This window comes from Suricata suricatta, chromosome 4, assembly GCF_006229205.1.
Source record: "Suricata suricatta isolate VVHF042 chromosome 4, meerkat_22Aug2017_6uvM2_HiC, whole genome shotgun sequence".
In the NCBI taxonomy this organism is placed as follows: Eukaryota; Metazoa; Chordata; class Mammalia; order Carnivora; family Herpestidae; genus Suricata; species Suricata suricatta.
In genome coordinates, this window is record NC_043703.1 from 73,300,555 (window position 1) to 73,323,410 (window position 22,856).

General features: G+C 44.2%; 1 protein-coding gene across 1 annotated transcript in view; it reads right to left on the reverse strand.

Moving 5' to 3' along the window:
* The window catches only part of ATP8A2 (ATPase phospholipid transporting 8A2), a 504,492-nt gene that overhangs the window by 132,404 nt on the left and 349,232 nt on the right, over positions 1-22,856 (reverse strand). Inside the window, exons 30-34 of the mRNA XM_029938484.1 lie at positions 19,914-20,036; positions 17,827-17,905; positions 3,106-3,167; positions 2,637-2,693; positions 1,136-1,243 (exon numbers count right to left, since the gene is read on the reverse strand). Of these exons, the coding sequence (XP_029794344.1) occupies positions 1,136-1,243; positions 2,637-2,693; positions 3,106-3,167; positions 17,827-17,905; positions 19,914-20,036 (429 nt within the window). The remainder of the gene's footprint in view (positions 1-1,135; positions 1,244-2,636; positions 2,694-3,105; positions 3,168-17,826; positions 17,906-19,913; positions 20,037-22,856) is intronic.

Sequence of the window (22,856 nt, forward strand, 5' to 3'; positions counted from 1 at the left end):
TGCAAGAACACGAGTGGAAACCCTTGACCCACAGGCCTTCTCTTCTCATCCCTTGCCTCGTGTACATGGGGGTGGGAATAAGGATGCAAATGCCCAACTGGGCCAGTGCATGTACCTTGCAATCAGCTGCCCCTTGGGACCAGGGGTGTTCACACAGGCCTAGATCTGGGAAGAGGACCAGGCAGGCCTGGGAAGCAGGCTTCTGTGGTTGTTTGGAAAGGAAATTCAGGACCCTAGGAAACCAGGGAAGGGACTAGAAGTAGGGGTTCTGGCTCTGTGTACCACAGGCTCCTCACTCTGGGAAGACGAACATACCAGCCAGGGACACCCAGTGCAGAGGCCTCCAAAGCACAAGGCCTAGGGGAAGCCACTTGCCGGGTGTCTCCAGGCAGTGCTGGCTATGGGCAGGTCTCAAAATGGCGGCCTGTAAGGTTGGCCAGCAGTGTCTGGGCCTTAATATTTGTATATTGTAAATTGTAGTGGTTTGGAGCCCAGGATTGTCAAACTCCAAACCCAGCACTGTGGGACTCTATGATCTATCACTGTTGATGGCTCAGTCTCAAACACCGAATACAGAAAAAAGTAAAATATTTTAAAAAATTCAAATGAGTGTATAGATTTTCAATCTCAGCCTCTAGTTCAAGAGATGAACAATGAGATATTCTGGTTAATTAATGATCTGGTTCATAGAGTTGTTAGAGTTATCTTTCACAAGAGACTAATCAGTCAGAGGATAACAATACACTTAACCTCACAACTACTATCAACATAATCATTGGACTGTGAACAACTCAAAACATCTCCAGTTTTCCAAGGGCCCAAAATTACCTGTACACACCACAAATGTGTGTAATCAACACACAATCCATTATGGAAATGAGGACATGCCAGTAGGTCGGAGGATTTAAGCTGATTACTTACAGTGGTTAAAATTTCAAATGCCATTCATGTGGACGAGACCACATCTTCCAGGTGCTCTGATCTGGCTCATTTCCCTCCTGATGAAATTTGATGGAAGCAGGCAATACCAACCTCTCCTGAAGTTCATGGGTGTCACGAGACACGAGAAGCCCATACACGGAAAGCACCATCGCCACTGGACATGGAGAGCCCATTCCCAATTAGTAGCACTGACCTGTCCTTTCATATCTGGAGCAATGGGGATGGTGGGCCAGATGGTGGAGTAGACACCGAAAAACACAAGCCAGATCAGCATGCTTCCCCAGACGGCCAGATGACTGAACTGCAAAAGGAAACATACACTCAGGCAGGGCTTGTCCGCACAGGGGAGAGACTGGAACCCCACCTCCAGCAAGGTCCCTGTGTCCAAGCCACCTTTCCTTATGGGAACATTTTGACCTGTCATTAGTCATTGGAAGGTTCCATCTTCTAATGATCTGGTCTCAGAACGTTTAGCAGGGAATTCAAGTACCTGGTGGCCCCAAACTACCCTGAAGATCAAGGTGCTTTTGCTGCCTCAGCTGACCTTCTCCTAGACCCATCTCATACTTTGAGCAGGCCCCTTGCTGGGCCTTGCCAGCGTTTGCTCCCATCTGGAGCTACATAAAGGCAGGCCTCCTTAATCCAGTAAGAAAGCAATGAATGGACAAAAAGAACAAAATGTTCTTACTTATTGAGACTTCGGTTGTTCTTTCCATTTTCCAAAGAACTTTTTACAAATCTGGGATGGAAAGGACATCCTAACAATCCTTTAAGCAACTACTAAGTTGTTAGATTTTTCTCCTTTGTCCTCTTAATATGATGATGCTTGACGTCCTCCTTTCTTCCACACTCCATGATAGAATCCATCCATCATCAAGGTCTGCTAGCTTTTTTAAAAAAATACATCTGGAATGTGACCATTTCTCACTACCTCCTCCTGTAACATCCCAGGCCAAGCCACCATAACCTCTCATTTGGATTAACTGCCATTGTCTCTTAATGGATTCCCTGCTTCCGAATTCATTTCCAACCTCCTCCCTCATTTTCCCAGCACAGAAGTGAAGTCTATTTAAATAGCAGTGATTGACAAACATGAAACACGGGTTATCATCCTGAAACGTGGCAAATCACCAAACGTCTAAAGTTGAGGAATGATTAAATGTTGGATATCAATAAAACTTAATACTCTTTAATCATGAACAAAGGTTTTATAGTATACCTTCAGGAATGGAAAATGTTCACGATTTATTTTTAACTGAAGAAAGATCACAAAACTATCTATATGCTCTGTAATGCACTGTTTTATTAAACATACAGACAGACCAAGTCTGTAATGTTTTCCAGAAAAGTATTAACAGTAATTGTCTCTTGGTGCTGAAGTTAAGGAATTTAAACATTCTCCTTTCTGTCCTTCTGTACTTTCTGTGTGTATCTGTTTTGTTTTAACAACATGCATATACTTTTGAAATGAGAAAACTGTTAGGAGCTTAGAGCTGTTAGTAAGTGCCAAGCAAATGAATCATCAGAAAGCTTTGGATTGCAAATTTGCCCTGATAAAGATCAAATGACAATTTTTACATGCAAAATTTAAATGAGATAGCTAGACACCGCTGATTGTTTTCCCAAGGCTTAAAAAGATGCCATGCCATCAAAATATGTATAAATATAGAGAAACAATTCCAGAGAGAACTTACCTTGGTCCAAGCTGTGGTCTCTAAGCCAGCTTTCAGACACACAGTGACAACAACATACTGTGAAAACAAAGGGATTGGGGAAAATGTATTATCCTTGGTGACTTATCTTTATTTTCCAGGAGAATCACAAGTCTCTTGTCCAGAGGCAGCTAGAGTTACTTTTGTGCTTTTCTTAGCTAGGAAAGCTTTGGGGAAAAATCACCTTTCTGTGTTGCTTTTTCACAGGTAGATATGAAACTGTCATTTGAAGAATGGGGTGATCGTGATCTGCTAATCACCTGGCCAGAAATCTCAACTCTGTCAAATCTCCACTAAAAAAGTGAGGTGAGCATTTCACAACCATTTTGAACTTTAAGCAATCTATACTATATGGTTTAAAGATTTGAAACAAATAATATGAAGGGTTTTCAGAAGCAGAGCCCACACATATGCCCCTTAAGAACAGTACCGTATACAGAGATAAACTTACCGTGTAAACAATATTTCCAACAAATAAATAGTCTGTGGCCTGGCCACTGGCCAATGGAGTATCTGAAAAACAAAGAAGTTATTACTAACTCTGGGGAAGAGCACTGCAAACTGTTTTGTTCAGAACATAAAAACAGAACTTTGGAAACATTTCTTAAATTGTAAGGGAATTTCAAAAATTGCATCATCTGTGATTCTAATGCCTCCTATTTCTAACTGTGAGTTTTTTCATCCTATATCTTCTTCAAATGAAGCAAACAAAGAAAATCAGGCTTCCAACATACTGAACCAAACACCTGAAACGGCACTGAAATTTACATTTTTGTAAAGATTAAGATCTCCTTTTGTTGGGTTACACAAAGGAAAGAGTAAGGACGTAACAGTCTATCTTGTTTAATGCCAGTCTTAGATTCTTTCTGAGCGTTCTCTTACTCTTCATTTTAAATTTTTGCTAAGTTGTTATTATAGGCCAATAAAGGAAGATAACTACATGAATACAAATCAATTCATGATCACTGACCTCAGAGAATTCTCTACTCGTATTCTTATATGCAACAGTGTGACGTCTATAAATTGGAGGCATGTAAACAATCCAACAAGAGACATTTAGAAAATATTAGGGTTTTGAAGCTTCATTTTTTTTAAATCTTTTCTAATTTTTTTCTTTTCAGGGATGACTATTACAATGGATGAAACAATCACTGAGGCTGAACTCTAACAGAATTGTCTCACTTGCCAGCTGTGAAAAGTCTGGTTATTATCCTGAGCGGCTGGTGCCTGTTGCAACATCAGGAATGGTTCCTCTGGATGACACTGCCAGTCTCTTCTGATTTCCTTTTATACTCACATTTAGATCTGGGGCCTACAGGCCGTGTATATAGGGATTTTTGTGTTCAAATATCCAACCCAGTAGGTGCTATACACACATATTTGGGCTTGCTGATTTGCACATCTGCTTTGAGGAATCTGACTCTCATGAAAGATTCAAGATCTGTTCAGTTTTCTAAAACACTAAAATGATTGAGTAGCATCAGAGGCAGAATCTGGGGCTTGTGGGGCCCTAGATCAAGCTCTGGGGCATAGCCTTCCTCCTGATTCTACATAGGTAAATTTGTGGATATAAGGGAAGATGAACTGCAAAGTGACATTATGGGTTGCATTAGCTATACACCTAAATTAAGAGATGGCTGTTGGGGAACATAAGAGTTATCCACGGGGAGCACAAGGGAATGATCTCAAAGCTTAAGGGAGAGACTTGACTTGTGGGCAGAATTTCATTAAAAGGGAAGAAAGGGGAAAAGTTCAAAATGCCTACTATTCCATTATTGGGCAATAAATAGGAATAAAATACTGAAACGTGCTATAACATGGGTGAACCTTGAAAATCTTGTGCTAACTATAAGAAGGCAGTCACAAAAGGCCATTTATTGTAGGATTCTACTTCCTGAGCTGTTCAGAACAATCCAGGCTATGGGGACAGAAAGTAGATTACTGATTGACAGGAGGTGGGGCTTGGGGGGGAAGGGTAAATGAGGAGTAACTGATCATAGGTATGGGGTTTCTTTTGGGGGAGGTTAAAATGCTCAAACATTGCTTAAGGTGACAGTTGTACAACTATTTGAATATATTAAACACCGTAGAATTTGGGTAAATTGTAAGGCATGTAAATTATATATCAATAAAGCTGTTATTAAAAACAATTCAGTTCTTCGGACACAGCTACATTTCAAAAATCAATGGCCGCAGGTGGCTAGTGACTACACTATTGGACAGAAGGGAATAGAGAATGTCACTACTGTCCAGAAAGTTCTGTTGGACATTGCAGGGCAGAGTGGTTGTGCTGGAGATGGAAAGAAGTGATAGGAATTGGCACATATTTTGAAGGTATACATGACAGGATTTAGGATTTGACTGTGGGGTGGAAAAGAACAGGAAGAATCAAGGGAGAGTTAAGGTTTTTGCCTGAGCACCTAGGCACACAGTGATGTCATTTACTTGAGATGGAGAAAGGACACTGGTTCTGGTCATATTAATACAGGAACACTGATAAAAAGAGTGACATTAAAATTTGGTACCAAGTGGCATTTTATGTATATATGTATTTATTTATTTTTAATGCTTATTTATTGAGAGCAGATAAGATTGCAAGCAGGGGAAGGAGAGGGGAAGACGGAGAGGGGGAGAGGGGGAGAGGGGGTGAAGGGGAGAATCCCAAGCAGGTTCCATGCTGTCAGCACAGAGCCTGACTCAGGGCTCAATCCCACGAACTACTAAATCATGACCTGAACCGAAATCAAGAGTTGGATCCTCAACCAAATGAGCCACCCAGATGCCCCCCACCCAGTGGTCAATATCTTAAATTCACAGCAGAAAGAACAGATAACAAAGACGTATAATACTATTAAGAGAGAAACAAAAACATATTGAGAAAAAAATGAGGTGGTGAGAAGGGAGTCAGGTTAGTGGGGGGAAAATCCGCCAATGAGCATTAGAAGACCATATAGCCCTGCTCTCTTGTTCTAGCTCTGTCATTCTTCAGTTCTTTAAAATTGTCAGCTTCTAAGTCTCAGTTTCCTATAAACTGGGGATTTTATACCAGATACAGATGATTCTGATTGAATGATCACCCAGATTCCTTTACGATAGAAATTCTAGGACTATAAGGTCTGCGTTCTTAGCTGGTACATCAGCCCCAGATGCGTAATGGTGGAAACTTGAGAGGCTCAGGTCGTCTTCCTGTTCAGTTTAGCTCAAGGTGGATATCCTTGTCTCGGTCTATGTGTAAATGAATGCAGAACAAATACCTGAGTAGCCTGAGAACTACACTAAGTCCCAACAGAGTCCAGAGTCCACGCCAACCAGATGGAAAAGTGAGAAGAAGTGTGAGACCAAATTGAAAATCAAAGCTCACAATTATGGTTTGACAACTTCTTAAATTTCCTTTTAGTACAAGCATTTCAAATGTTGGCAGATTCATGTACTAAATGAAATTAAATATACAAAGCATTGGTCTAACATGAAGGGCTTAGAATGAAGTCTTATAGACTTTATAAAGAGAAAATTGTTATGCATGGTAAGAAATTCTACAAGAGAGAATTCTGAAGAGGGAACGTTACCCACTATATGGCACTGTTTTGAGTACTTTATGTATATTCATATGCTTACCAATATATGTATTACTAATATGTAATCATTAGTGTTACTGATATGTAATACTCCTTTGATATTCTAACTGTATGAAATAGTATTATTACCTGCATATTTCAGATGAGAAAACTAGGGCAGCAAAGAGAAGTCAAATGACATGAAAAAGATAACCCACTTTGTAATAAACTGCAAATAAGGGTTTGTTTCCATTACTAAGCTAGAAAAATGGATCCCAGAGAATAAAAGGTAATAATTTCAAGAGGGAAAAACCTACTGCAAAGTGCTCCTTTCAAGAACCAGCACCTAATGGCAAAGAACTTTCAGGAGAGAATTAAGGAGGACAAAAAATGAGATTCCTATGACAGGAATTCTGGGCTGCATACAGAGTGCGCAACCTGGGGAGCAGCAGTAAACCCCTGAAACCTGAATTAGGGCGGGCACTGCATCAGTCTGAGTTTCTCAACCTCGGCACTACTGACATTTTTCCAGGTAGTTCTTTGTTGCGCGGGACTGTCTGCGCACTGCAGGATATTTGGCGGCTGCCCTGCCGCTGCCCACTAGATGCCAGGAGCGCCCAGTCACTAGCCGATGATGGAAACTTTCTCCAGACGTTGCCAAATGTCCCCCGGGGGCAAAATCGCCCAGGCTGAGAACCACAGCATTTGGAGTTGGAAAAAGAGGAACTGGAAATATACCGAAGTACATAGAATGGCTCTGAACCAGTGTCTAGTCAGGCTGTGGAGAGAATGCAGTGACCCCCAACTGTTCCCACGATTGATCGGCACAAACAGCGGGGGCCGTCAGTACAAAGCAGGCAGTTTGCAATGCCTGGTGGCCTTTAAACGGGGCGAACTCTGTCGTGACTGAGAACTCACTGACTCGGACAATACCTCCACAGAGACCCTTAAGACCCTTAAGACTACTGAACCCTCCGTTAGCACGGAGAGAAAATAGGGACAAACAGACATTTCCCAACTGTAGCCTCTAGAGTCTTAGTGATGCATTAATTTCCACTGTCAAGAAAGTCAAATGCTCCCTGGCATTAATTAAATGCTTATCCTTGAGGTAATCTGAATCCACTTAAAATAACTTTTAGAAAAGACAGGATAAACCTTTTATTTGTGTTCATTATTTTAGAAGGATAAGTCAGCACTGCATCTTCATTTTCTGCTGAGGAAAGAGTATCTCCTGCCTCAGTCAAAAGGGATGACCATCTGTTAATAATTTAGTCCTTGAAGGAGAAAGTCCTAAACCAACTTGAGATTCTGGGACATGCCAGAAGCGTCAAAGAAGCTAGCATCCTTTAGACAAGTCCCAAGTTATCGCATCCCGTTGGGGAAATTCCCGTGCAATGGATTGTTCTTGTACAGGTTATATTTCAACTGCTTTAGAGGCAAATACCTGTGGGCATCGTTCTTTGTGAAATCTTGCCAACAACATAGTACTGAAGACAAGATCAGAAGTCCTAAGAAATCATTTGTGAATGAACTCGGCAATGAGCTAGAGCTCACCGATAATTCGAGTGGAAAAGCCCACTGATACCGTCCAGTTTATTCCTGAAGCATACTGCTGACAAATGACTTCTTTTCACTTTGCTTAAACTGAATAGCACTTTTTTGATTCCAACAATCCACTCAGGACAACATCTTTCCTGTCGTTTCGCTGTTTCTATTTTAGTCAGATATTTAAACTCTCAAGTGCTTTTGTTTTAAAGGGAAAAAGCAACCCCCCGACCCAGGTGAGTAGTGGAGTTCCCCAAGACAGCCCTCAGAACATTATGTGGCCACTGTCTGTGTAAATGATGGTGAGAACACCACTCACACAAAGCAGCATGGGGTGGTGTAGACGGCTAGTTGGAAGGAAGGGGGCAGTGAGAAGGGAAAGGGCAATTCAGGCAAAAGGGAAATGAGCTTGCATCGAGATATGGAGGCAGGCCCCCGCCCAGGGCTGTGCAGGGTGGGGGTGGGCCATGGTGGTGTGCACCAGAATGGTGAGGTGGGAGGGGGTCAAACCATGCCAGGCTCTCAAATAGCCCCTAATAAGAGAGACCCATCAATAGTGCCTGTGGAGAGATGTAATCCCACCAAGGCTTTGTTTTCCCATCTTACAGCAGGATCTCCCAACAGAAACCCGTCATTGGCACAGAAAGGCCTAACCGAGCAATGAGGGTAGTAGAGAAGGATTAAGCTCCCCCTTGCACCAGAGCCAGCTGGCATTTAACGAAACTGGGACCAGTCAGCCTTTTGCAAATCGAGGATCAAATTCCCCCAGGTGGGAGATGAAAATGAGAGAGGAGGGCGCCGCCTCTCCCAGCAAACCCATCAGAACGTTTCCACAGAGGGGAGAACCTCAAAGAATAGGAAACATTTAGAATGATGTTACCATGGCTACATGTGCTATAAAACCTAATAGAATGATGGTGTTCACTATGTACACCAAAAGCGTTAAACGTCAAGTGGCAGAGTTGGAGACACGGCCTGGGGGAGTTGGCACATTCTCTTAGAGGCCAGTGTAACACCGGGGCTTCAGGATCCATTGACCTGCAGCAGCGGGGGACACTGTTCTTCAGGCTTCTATCTATGACTTGCAAAATCTGGTTGGACCCAGGGGCCCACATAATGTAGGATTAGCCAAGTGTGGTTTAGAAACAGTCACTGAAACAGACCATGGTGAACAAGTGGGACAAAACCACGCCGACCCCCACATTAGTAGCGACAGCCCAAAGATGGTGCATGCAAGAATGTCTTTGAAAATATTCGTGGGAAAACCCATGATTTGCAAGGAAAGTAGGTCTCATTTTTCCTAAGCAGACAGAATGATCAAGGAACTTACTTCAGAATATTCCAAAGGGCTAGGCTGGTGACATTTTATAAAGATGCCATTTCAATTAAATGCTCATTAAAAGCATTACATCATTACCCGGCTAAACCGCAAAAACCTATCCATTAGTGGCTGGATATTTTAGGCAGGAGACAAAATATCTGAAGACAAAAAGTTACAGCATGGCCCTGGACGGTCAGAGAAGATAGGATTTAATAATCAAGAAAACAGATGTGGTGGATTTAGATGTGCATTTTTAATGTAGTAAGGATCTGCGCAGCACCTGAATTACAAGTCCCAGGCACCCCACTCACAGATGACTCGGTAGGGACAATGACGTGGGGGGCACCGTTCCCTTGACATCAAGCACCTGCCAAGAATTCCGGCCGGAGAGCCGATGCCAAGTTCCTCCTGCCTCCCCTCTCCCACCCTTTGGCTGCAGAACTCCCAGGAGCCCTTATTCCAGACTGTCAATCAACAGGGTGTCTTTTCCCCGTCTTGCTCTTTGGGCCTCCTAAGACTGCAGACGTTTGGGGAGTTCTACCCCAACCAGGTACTATTAGATTAACATAATACCAGAAGTGAAGATGTGTTTCAAGTTTCAACTCTGTAACTTACAAATTTTGAGAACTCACCCTGCTCAAATACCTGGAGAGCCTGCACTGCAACTGAAACCATCCTTTCTGCTTCCAGGGCTATGTATTCATGAAGAGAAAATTTATTTTTTCCTTTCTCGGTAAAGAGTGGTATAAAATATTGGAAAGAGTTTATAGAAGGTAGAGTTTACACAAGTGTTAGTGATTATGATTACGTTCATAACCATTGCTGGGTTGAGATCCTGGTTATAGAAGCCTTTTGCTGCATTTTCTCCTCTCTCCTGCCTTTACTGCCATTACGGATGGATAAAGTGAAGGATGAAACTCACATTTCAATCTGTTTGTTTTTTGCACTTTTATTTACTAAAAATGGACTTTGAAAAGGTAGTTTTAAAGAAAAGGTGGTAGAAATTGTGGGACGTGAACTTGAACACCAGCGTCAAATGGCCAACTGTGTGGCCACAGACTTGTGCTTTATTCTCAGGCGCAGAGCTGAAGAGCATTCCCTAGCCCCTCGCACCTTGCTGGGGCCCTGTGACAAGTCCTTCCCAACCACACATGAGCAGAAGGGATGGGTCGCTTCCTGCCTGGGATGGCCAGCGGCAGCCATTCCCTCCCCTGCCAATGTTGAGGCTGAGGGTGAACTCTGGGGTTGGGAGACGGAGCCCCATTGTTTTGTAATGGACCCAGAATTTGTTTTAATGACATATGGTAAGATATACAGACACGGAAAGGACTGTTGTGAAGGAAGCTCATACTTACATATCCCCAGAAACAGGAGAAATGGACGTCTTGTAAGGCCACATGGGGAGGAACCAGGGTCAGTAAGGGGGAAGAGGAGGAAAGGGGAGAGCATGGTCCAGAGCCTTTACGGGGATTTTCAGGGGATGGAAGGGGCAAGGCAGGGCCTGTATGCTGTGTAAGCTTAGGGCTGAATGGTGCGAATAATTTCAGCAGGCTCTGGGCTAGAGAGGGGATCCCTAGTTGTCTGGTATCCGGCCCCGGGGTGATTTAGGGCAGGGAGAACATTACACCGGTGTGTGAAAGTTGACAGAGGAGATGGTTGGGGGTGTGGGTTCTGGACTGGTTGATTTGAGTATCAGAGACATTCTTGGAGGGGAGTCCTTTGCTTTCTCTCTCAGAATTGGGTAGCCTTGGGAAGGGCAGTCTCCCCAAGATCAGGGCCCTGGTAATTAGAGCATCAAAAACATGGAAAATAAGAAAATATGCTCAGGGCGTCTGGGTGGTTCAGCCAGTTAAACACCTGACTTACACTCAGATCATGATCTTGCAGCTCATGAGTTCGAGCCCCACACTGGGCTCTCTGTTGTCAGTGCAGAGCCCACTTCATATCCTCTCTATTTTCCTCCCCTGCTTGTGTGCTCTCTCTCTCTCTCTCTCTCTCTCTCTCTCTCTCTCTCTCTGTGTGTGTCTCTCAACATTAAATAAACATAAAAAAATCAAAAGAAAATATGCTCAATGCACCCCTCCATTTGATGGTGACATGATTAAGAAATAAGCTTTTAATGGGCTACGCCCCTAAGATTTGGGGGTTGTTACAGTCTATTCCCCCCCTTGCTAATGCACTTTGATTCAACTTCCTGATAAAGTTAAAAGGGTTCTGAAACCTGGGACTGTAACTCATGCTTCTTACGAGCATTACACCAAATCCAAAGGTTTCAAATACAGGTAACACGGGGTTTATTAAAAAGGACACCAAGGGGCACCTGGGTGGCTCAGTTAGTTAAGCATCCAACTCTTGGTTTCAGCTCAGGTCATGATCTAGCAGTTCGTGGGTTCAAGCCCCACGTGGGGCTCTAAGCTGTCAGCGTGGAGCCTGCCTGGGATTCTCTCTCTCCTTTCTCTCTTCCCCTCCCCAACTCATGCTCGCTCATGTGCTCTCTCTCTCTCTCTCAAAATAAATAAACAAAACTTTAAAAATGTTTAAAAAAAGAGGCAGAGAATATTTAAAGGAAGTATCTGAGAACTCTTTAACTGAATGACAACAATAGCCTATAGCCCAATGCTGTGTTTTGGTGCAACAGATGAAGTGAGAAAGGACACCGTGTGAGCTTCCCTCAGTAGGTCATTGTGTTGACAACAAACCCAGAAAGAAAAGAAAATGTTCTGAATATTAATTTGGAGACTTGGTTTTATTTTAAATATGTTATGATTGAGTTAGTAATGAGTTATTTAGATTCATAAGCTGTAGTTTCAGTCGTACAAAAATCTAAAAAGCTTCTAAAAGATTCTGCCTTTCTAGATTTCAGTGAGCAAGGCCCACACACTTCACTTACGTGCTTTGGGGTCTCATGACCCCCTCCACCCACTACACTGGGCACCCAGAGGTCTTCCAGGGCAGACGCCACATGGCGTTACTGTCCCCTCTCTGTCCCATTTACCGTCTAACATTCGACCCTTGAACTTCTTCATGGACGTGCAGATCTTTCAAAACTTGTGCACAGCATCGTCGTGACCCTTCAAGGGAAATAACACATTGGCTTCCTTGAAAATACAGCATTTTGGGGGCGCCTGGGTGGCTCAGTTGGTTGAGTGTCTGAATCTTGGTTTCGGTTCAGTTATGTGAGTTTGAGCCCCATGTTGGGGCTGGCAATGTGGCGCCTGCTTGGCATTCTCTCTCTCCCTCTCTCTCTGCCCCTCCCCCACTTTCTCTCTCTCTCTCTCTCTCTCTCTCTCTCTCTCTCTCTCTCTCTCTCATAAATAAACCTTAAAAATTTTTACAAAAAGAAAATGCAGCATTTTGTGGATAAGCTTCATGGCCACGATTGCACGTCCTCCTGGTTGGTCCCAGAGGTAGGTTAGGGAACCACGTGGGTTCCCGACGGGACGCCCAGAAACTAGTGTTGGGCTGGCACAGCCAATACTCACTTAGCTTTTTTCTTCTCAGTGAATGAGTAACTGAGTGTAAGAAGTCGCAATCTCAGAGTACAAAGGCAGCGCTGCCCAAGCTCAGCTTGAGGTGCAGCACGGTGACTGGTCAGGATTTAGGGGAGAAAGCTAAATTTGCAGCGCCAGGCAGAGATCGCAAACCGTTCAAGGGAAAACGGCCCAGTAATGCCACAGGCAGAGACGAGGATGCCACGATTCATTTTAGACGTGTGCACAGTTTATAAACCTGATCTTGGCGCAGCACGTTGATTAAAAAGTGTAAAACAGCCTTTTCTGGGAATCTTAGAAGACCTCGCTGCTTAATTTTGCCCATGGAATAAGTATCCATATGGTATTTTTCCTTCTAAAAAGGGGAGGGAGTGATTTTCAGGGTGTGGACTGTGAAGAGAACTGAGACACAGATGTTTTAGGAATTTTTCTCGGCTGGTAAGTATATTCTCTTTCTTGTCACCCTACTCTTAAGTTTCATCGAGAAAAATCTGAAAATTTCCTTTTTGTAAGTCAAACCTGATTTTCATTTCTTTTGCCAACAACCACATTCCACTTCGAGGAGGAATGCTCAGATGTGCACACTGGATTCACCAATGGAAAACCTGAGTGTGGCGTGACACCAAGGGTCCTGCTGAACTTCAGTCCCTGCAAAGGCGACATCTCTGCTGTTAGCCTAGAATCACTTTTCACATCAAAGTGCGGGAGCAGCAGACGGGACTTGGGACTGAGCGTCAGGCTGTGATGGTTGGAGGAAATCTGATTTTGCTGAATTGCTTGAGTGGAAAAATTTATTTTGAAACTTGAAATGAATCATCACAAACTCCATCAGCAAAGGACTGCTTTGAAAAGTCTATCCAAAACCACGCAAAAATAAGCAAAGCAAAATTCTTGGAACCTAGTTTCTAAGGAATGAACGGCGGGCTCAGGCTCACACCTTCTCAAAAGTATTCCTTCCTGACAACCGTGTGCCCGAAGTGAACAACGCTGGTGAGCGCCCACACCTCTCCTCATGGACAGTGGAGACAGAACTCTCTAGTACAATTCAGCATCTTTGTGACACAATCCGCAAAGCATGGATCTCAATGAAATGCATGAAATACTCTAGGGACCTTAGCCTGTCAGGCGAAACTCCTTTAAGGCTCTGGGTGTGGGGAGGAGTCTGAGGAACAGCTTTAGGCAGGACTTCGGGGTGAAGGAGGTATTTCTCTGTCAGATCAGAGTCCTCCATGCCTTCAAAGTGCCTCGATTTGTCTCCGATCAGGTGCCTTTGGGGGTGGGGCGATACACTGTTTTACATGGTTGTTCAAAGGGTCGCAAGAACTCATTTACATTTAAGACTGGCACACATAAACCAGCGATCCGTCCGCTGCCGCATCCCTGCCTTCTCAACCTGGCCATCTTTCTGGATTTCCACCACTGACTTTCCTCCTCTCCCGCCCCACCCCAATCCCACCCCCACCCAAGAAAAACTACATCTTCTTGCCAAAACTTACGTGTCCTTCTACACAGCAGTCGTCTTACCTCCAACCCCGCACCAAGAAAAGTCCCCACCTGGGTTTTCATGATGTGACCCCCACCTTCCCTCTCTGCTCTCCTTTCCAGCCACTCGGGCCGCCGCTATGCTGTAGCTGTCTACGGATGCTGTCCCTGACCCCGGAGTGGACACTGGAAATATGTGATTTGACTTATTGTAGTTGTAGCAGGATAGGGATAGAAGGAGGGGAGGTTGCTGACATTTGCTGTCGGGCATCCTGAAATGCTCATCAGAGGCTGAACAAGGTCTGGAATCCAGCCTCCCCCACCTCCCACCCTGGGAAATACTGTCTATGGCCAGGGCAGGTTTCTTCCTGTGTGCTTGCCTGGCTGGGCCAGCAAGGCTCTTTTTCTCCACCTTTTCCCCGTACCTCCCGCTCCTCATCATTCAAAAACACACATATCATTTCCTTAGAGAAACCTCTTCCTGGACCCGCTAGACTAGACTGTGTCCGGGCAGCACACAGCACACTGGCCATTCAGCAGGCACATACGCACTTCCTGGTCATTGGCCCTGACCTTCTGCAAGCAGCCAGGAGGCAAGAGAGGCAGAATTTATATCTGTGCCCTCTCAGGGTCAGGGCACATCACAGATACGCCATGATTCTTCTGAATACAGAAGTTCTCGGAACATGCTCCCTCGTCTTTAAACACATCCCCATTTCCTGGGTTTCACTCTTCTTACAAACTCTGCAGTCACAAGTGGTTTTTCCTTCTCTCATTCACCTTGCCTGATGTCACACATTCGTCCCCCCAGATTGCTCCAGTCATCATCCTCTCCTTGATCTAAATTCTATGGTGACTCTTCACCTAACCTGTTCAGTCCCAACTTCTTTTTGTTTTTGTTTTTGTTTTTTAATTTATTTTTGAGAGACAGAGAGAGACAGTGCAAGCAGGGGAGGGTCAAAGAGAAAGAGAGAGATACAGAATCTGAAGCAGGCTCCAGGCTCTGAGCTGTCAGCACAGAGCCCGACGCGGGGCTCGAACCCACGAGCCATGAGATCATGACCTGAGCCAAAGCTGGAAGCTTAACCGACTGAGCCGCCCAGGTGCCCCTCAGTCCCAACTTCTTAACCTCACATTCAAGGCCCTGTGCTGTTCACCTTTCACCCACCTTCTCAAACTTTTTCCTGCCTTCCACCCAAGAAGGGATCGACTCCTCGAAGTTTTCCACATCAGCGCTGAAATTCCCCACTTTATGATTCAGCTCTTCCTTCCATTTCTACATATCTCGATCCTACCTGGGCTTTCAGGCTAAGTCTAAATATTATCCACTCTAACAGGTCACTAATCATTCCAAATGAAAGGCATTTCTCTCTCAGCCCTCTAAAATCCCATAGCACTTCATCTGTATTTTACTGGAGGCAATTATATTCTACTTTGTGCTAGAAGCTTCCAGGTGCGAATCCAGTCTCCCTTATCAGACTACAAACTCTTTGACGGTAAGACCCACATTGATTCATTTACCTGTCACCCTTAACATCCACCACAATGCCTTAGACATAAATATCACGTGAATGAGGTTAATAAGCAATGATACAACCCTTTTTGCCATCCATTAATCATGAGAATTAAGAAATCAATTCTAAAATATTCTTTTGTTAGAGGAAGTCACCTAATGAACAAGAACACCAATGGCCTCCTACAATTCTCTGCCAAATATACTCAGTATTTGCAATTCATTTTGTGTTACACAGGTTCACTCAATAGGTTAATGTTCATAGCACAATTCAAAGAAAACCCCCATGCTGCAGGCTTACTAAATACAATGAAATAATGGCATTAACGATGATGGTGATGATCATACAAACTGGAAAACCCCATCCTATTGGCTGGCTGCTAGGTGAATGGCCACATTTGAGGGAAGCAGATAATGGCGGCAGTAACGAACTTGAAATTCACTTGGTGTTATCTCTCAGGTAAAGTAGTAACTTTTTGGGAGTCTGTCTGCTTTTAAACACAGGCTGCATGAGATGAATGAATAGATCTACGTAAGGGACTCTAGGCTGACTCTAACAATTTCACCATAAACCACAAGCCACAATCTCAAAGCACAAAATCGTAACTCTAGGATTGGAAAACCACTGCCTCTACCACAGAATGCCCCCACCACATTAGTTCCTTAGGAAGCAGGCAGGTAAATGGCCATCTTATAAATCTTCTGAGAACCCCAAGCCAAGCACTTTGCAGTTAGGATTAGAGCACAGCGTCTAGATAAGAAGGGGAAGGGGCCCGGAGATAGTACTTGTGCTCAGTTCACACCAGTCCCTGTGTCTCTCTGCATACGGGTCAAGAGGACAATTGCCAAAAGTGTTCTTTTTTTTAAAAAAAAATATTTATTTTTTTTCTGAGAAAGAGAAAGAGAGGGAGGGACCGAGGGAGAGATGGAGAAAGAGAATCCCAAGTTGGCCCCACGCTGTCAGTTCAGAGCCTGACGTAGGGCTCCATCTCACAAACCGCAAGATCGTGATCCGGGCCAAAATTGAGTGTCAAATGCTTGGCCAACTGAGACACTAGGCACCCCCCAAAATTGTTCTTAGGCTCATCACACAAACTGCTTCCTACTGCCTGTCCATCCAATACAGTGATGGCTGCTCCTGCCACCCACCTGGCAGGCTTCTACATCCAACCACAGTCAGCACTCTGTCACCTCCTCTCATTCAAAATACATAAGACTCCACACTGAGTAAAAGAATCCCAGGAAAGCTTGAGAGTTAAAAGGATAGGATTCTGCTAGAGCATCCCTGATGGGGGTGGGTCTAGAAGCAGAACATTTTGTTTTCTGATCTAGAGACTCAGGCACCCTTCAAGGACAAGGAGACCTGATGAGACTCAAAGGATGGATCAGAGGGCATAGCATACGGGCTGGGCACGTGCGTCTTCTCTGACTGTCAGGACTGAATAGGTTAACGACTATCAGGGAGGAGGAATCATTTCTGTTTGAAAAACACGTTGACACAGACACAAAGAAGCTTGGAGGCTTTATAGTTTTTGGTTCTCCGAACAATAAAAGGCCTTGTCTAGTCAACATTTGGGGTAATTTTCCCCAGGGGGGTTATTACTATTTGAGAGGGATGAAAGAGTAGCATTCTCATGATATATTTTCCTTTTCTGGGACTAAAAGATGTGTCTCTTTAGGAGGCAAACTTTAGGGCATATGAAGCCAGCTGCCTTTCTTGCACGCCTACTTCCAGCTAGAGGAAGGACTAAAAAACCAGTCGAGAGAATCCGTCCTCAAACTTTTAACAGTTTGCTTGAAACGTGTATGTCAAGGACAGGCAACTCTTTCAAGAAATGAGGTGTGAGGTGAGGCTCTCACCAGATTATTCTGCATATAGGTCTGTGAGGGTGGAAAATGAAAGCCCAAGTAATTAACTGAAAATGTCAAATCCGCGGATGGGAAGCATCAATGTTTCGTTAGAGTTCTGTGCTTTGCTTCAAGGGCCTTGCCTCAAACGGTTATTAAAAATAAAGTTTAGAATTCCTAGCATTTAAACTCTCCAGGCAACTGGAAAGAAAATGGGCTCTTGGAGCCAGAATGGATGAAACCTACAAGCTATAAACCTGAGCCCTAGCTCTCATTAGACTTTAGGTATGTTTTTCTTCAAGAATGTGTTCTTGTGATCTCTTGGTCTGCAGAACTGGAGGAGGGGGGAACTGTGAATGACCGGCACCAGAGGGACCGCAGGGCTACTTGCTGACAGTTGAGATCATGAAGCCGTTACCATGTTCCAGTGCCTTCATGGGAAACCAGAAGAGGATGAGGGAGTGGACCAAGGCGTTGATGCAGTGACCCCAGAAAACCTAAGGGAAAACAAACCAAGGGAGTCAGAAGCTGCCCACAACTTTTGACCTCTGTGCAACTTAACAGACGGCTCATTGTGAAGGATACTGGCAGTGTGCTGCGACGCTCCAGGAGTATTATTCTTGAAGTTAAAAAAAAAAATACCCATTTCCTCATTTTTATGTACAAATGACTGGACAATCTCCAAATAATATCACCTTACTACAAAGACCTGAATGTCTATGGACATATACACAGAGTGGTGTGTACAGTCTGCCTATATCCAAAAAATGAATTCTAATCCTTTTTTTTAAATCATAAAAAGGACAACAAAATTTTACAATCATCTAGAAAGAGAAGGGTAGTACGTCAAAATTGTTAACAAGAGACAGAAACTGTGTACTTAGCATTAAAAACACTTTAAATGGAGATTTCTACATAGCATTCTCACTGTTTTGTTTTGCTTTTAAAAACCCTCCCTCGCAATTTGTTAATTTCCAGCAGTTTGGTTAATATTATGCACATTTAAAAATGCTCTTTAACACTTGAAAGGTCAAACAGAAGAACACAAAGTTTAGTTTCTTCTGAACTACAGTTTCATAAATGCATTTCAATGATATCTTTAACTACTGAGATGACTAAACTACTATATGGATGCCAGCTTGAGTTTATTCAAACATCTACAGATTATTCTGGGGATTGTCCTATAGTTTGATCCTAAATCGTGGTGGGGAGACAGAAACTAGTGAAAAAAAATGATAAGACAATGGGATTTCCTCATTTTAAATGTTCACTTTTTTCCCCTACATTTCCCCCTGACTTCCACACCCACCCCCTCAAAAACAAAATATCTTCAAAGTGTCTGCAAATAAACCTTAGAGCATTCTCAGCTTTACTGCTCTTTAAATGGGGTCCAGTCCCTACATAACTTGCCATCTTGCATGGCCTTTGGATTCAAGCTCTGTAACAGAGTTATGTAAAATAAGGCAGAACCAAACATGAGGCCATGTTTCCCACTGATAAACTCATTGAACAAGGACTGATACAGTCACTCATCCAAGTCTTCTTGTGTATGGAAGACACTAGTAGCAGTTGGATCCCTTTGGTTTTTGCCGGTCTTGGACGTCGTTATGCTTCCCTCTAAAGAAGGCAGCTCTGAGTTGAGACTAATACCTGGCTCATGACAAAGGCTTCAGAGACTGTCCTCTGGTCGGGGACCCCCCTCTGTCATCCTTACTAAGGCCGCAGTGGCTACCCAAACAAATCACAACCAGCACCCCGTATTTTAACTGGCCTGTTAAAATGAACCTCTGCTTCAACCTCCTAATCCCCTCCTGAACAAAAATCTAAGACAGAAACATGGCGATGCAGGCATCCGGCCCCAAGCCAGGCACCGTGACACTCAGTGACACTCAGCCACTTAGCTCTGACTGGCAAACCCTGGGCGTCCTTTGCCGGTCTTGACTGCAGGTGGCAACACCTGCCCTAACCCAGCTTCCGCTCGGCCCTTTGCAGGACTGCCTATACCTTTTAGGTCTCACTGCTTTCTCTCTTCTGGTTGATTCTCCAGGTTGGGGGAAAAAAAAGCCACCAGTGATTTGATTCCCGTGTTGACATCTGGCCAGTTTTAGTCACTGACTAAAGAAACATTTTAACTGAAAAACCAAGCCGCAGGGGGCGAGAAGGCTCTGTCAGGGAGGTCCCCACCCACCTCAGGGAGGGTAAGGGGAGTCTGATGGCTGATCCTAAAGGACCTGGGGCCATGGGCGCCACCGGACAGACCAATGTCAGAGGCACACGTGGACGAGAGGAAAGGCGCCGACAAACAGGAAGGGGACGTGCAACATGGAAGCTTCCTTTCCAACTTGGCATCTTGAATTCATTGGCTTGCTAGACTCTGGAGAGGGCTGGGGCCTCAGCCCTTCTCACAGGCTCCCACGCATGAGCTAGCTCTGAGGCAGGTAGCTAGAGCCGGGAGGCAAAGAGCGCGGCTTACACCCTCGGGAGGTGACCAGTGTGGGTGTTTACCTTCGTGTTGAAGCCTTCGGCGTTCTGGGTGATTTTGTAGAGCTGTGGGAACCTGAGCATGCTCTCCTGGGTGCAGGACCTCTCGAAGATTCCCAGAGTGAAGGGCGGCAAGGCTGTGAAGATCTGTATGGAGAACAAAGAGCCGTTAAAAGAGGCCGCCTTCCCGAGTCACCTGGTGGAAGGGTTTCAGTTCCACGGAATGATGACTTAATTTTCAGTCAAGTCCAGACCTGAGCTTCAGTGATTCACATCTCCCCAGGTGCCCTCCAAACAAAGAAAATATATGGAGGACCGTTTTTACTTGTTACTTAATCAGCATAAAATGAATCCATTGAACATTAGAAAATGACACAATATCCAATTATCTAAGAAACCATGTTAAATGAACAACTACCTTCCTGTGTCAAAGCAGCGCTGATTTAGGTGGCTGTGTCAGGGCTGCGCTTTCCGATCAGTGTCGCCGAGGCACAACTTTACAACTTCCCATCCTGATTTTGTACTCAAATTTCAGGAAGCACGAGGTACTTCGCCCATTTACTCATTTGACAGACATTTATTGGGAATGAGTCATGGGCCAGACACTGTGAGAAGCACCAGGACTGTGTATAGAGGTTTAAAGACAGAAGGTGGAGGAAGAGAAGCAGGTCCCTGGCCCACAGGCGCTCCGTCTACAGCAGAGGCGGAGCCGGGCAGCCGGCAGCAGGCCTAGAAATAAATACATACGACACAGTGCTCTACAAAACTACTCATGGGGGAGCCAACGGAGAAGGAGAAGGGAGAGTCAAGAAAGGATTCTGGGACCAAAGAGTGCCAGGTTTGGAAGGTACTGGACCTACAGGATTTGGTGGGACGGAAAGGGACTGTTGGGAAGAGGGGCGCAGAAGGAAACACTTCCATGAAACAAGCACCATCACAAAGCTTCAGGTAGGTGGTAATTTTGGGGGTGGGGTGAGGATTCCTAAGACATCCAGCATGGTGGCCAGCTGAGGGCGCGACACAAGACAAGGTGCGGAAGAAGACAGGGCAAACTCCCAAGACAATGAGTTTCCTGGTGCCTTCTGGGATCTACAGGAGACTGGCCCACTCGTGTCTGTGTTTTGGAAAGAGAAAGCCCGATCCTGAAGAAGAAATGTGAAATAAGCATGTCATTTCAGCCCAGAACAGAAGGTCGTTCTCTTACTTGGTTCTGGGAAGAGGTCACAGACCGGGTTGCTCACTGCTTACTATCAGCATCGAGCAAATCCCTATCCACAAACCCAGCAAGCACTCGAGCCCATGGAAATGGAATGTGTGTCTCTGGGAACTCTGTGTACACCAGTTACTGGGAGCCTGAGTCCAGATAAACAAGCCTTTTCCAAATCTATTAGGATGAAACAGTCGGAGATGTGGTGGAATCAGGCCAACAGAACTTGCAGGTTCCTCTCTCACCCTGGAGCGGAGAAGAAACAGGCTCTGGGAATGTCAACGTTCTCCACATTTCAAGGTCAAAAGGATCAAGATTGGTTGTACCCGTCTCTCTCACAATAATACAAGTTATCTGTTTAAGGGAGGTGCTCCTACCCCACATCTCAGAAGCTGTGCACATCCGTACGTCAACTCACCCTTGTTGTTTTGCTTCTACGTGCTGTCACGCACACTTTATATTATCATCCTTATTCCAACCCCAGCCTTTTATTTGACTTTCTACCCACTGCAAATCATCCCGCCCTTCACCAGTGGCCAACCACCCAGTAGGACCTAGCATGTTCTCACCCTGCTTCCAACATACCACACACACACACACACAATCATTCTTTGTTTTATAGAAACATGTTTTTCTTCATTGTATTTTTCTCACAAAACAATACATCATGGAATGCCTCACACGTCCCCTGGCTTTGACACTAATGCACTATATCTCATGCCCACACAGTAATTCATAATATGGATGCACTGTATTTTTTCAGCCATTCACCTATATATAGGTATTCATTTGTTTCCTCACACATTACACAATAAGCATCTATAATATATCATAACAGATATACTTTTATCTTTTATTTCTATGGGAAGGATTCCCAGAGATAGTGTTGCAAGATAAAAAGATACATGTTAAATTTTACAAGATGTTGTTTAGTGGCTTCCAAAAAAGGTTCCAATCACTTCCCTTTCCCTTCATGAAGGACAAGAAGTAACCTTGTCCCTACTTCCCCAGCACTGAGTGTTACATTGAACATTCTCCAGGATAAACAATTAAAGATATTAACTCTTGCTTTAAAAAAAAATTGTACCTTTCCCTGACTACCAGGGCATTTGGGCATGCTTTTATATATGTGTTGGACATTTGGATTTGCAATTTTGTGACTATCTAGTCAGGTCCTTTGTCCATTTGGTTTATCCATTCTTTAGGAGTTCTTGGAGTATAACAGATACCAATTCTGACTTTATGTTATAAAGTTTCGTCCAAATGCACTCTTTGTCTCCTGGCTTTCTTTACGGTTTCTCTTGTCTTATAAAAGCACTTAATTTTTATATGGTCAAGAATAGCTTTGAGTGTCCAATTATGGTTATGAAAGTTTTTAGAAGTTTCTTGCAGGAATCTTACAGTTCCACTTTCCATGTTAGCCTTAACATATTTGGAATTTATGTATCTATGTGGTATAAGATAGGCGTCTAATTTTATTTTTTTTCTAACTAAAGAGCCAGGGGCGCCTGGGTGGCTCAGTTGGTTAAGCGTCCAACTTCGGCTCAGGGCAGGATATCATGGTTCGTGGGTTCGAGCCCTGCGTCGGGCTCTGTGCTGACAGCTCAGAGCCTGGAGCCTGCTTCAGATTCTGTGTTTCCCTGTCTCTCTGCCCCTCCCCTGCTCACGCTCTGTCTCTCAAAATTAAATAAATGTTAAAAAAAAATAAAAAAAAATAAAGAGCCGTTGTTAGAACCCAATTAACCCAAACCCTTCCTAAA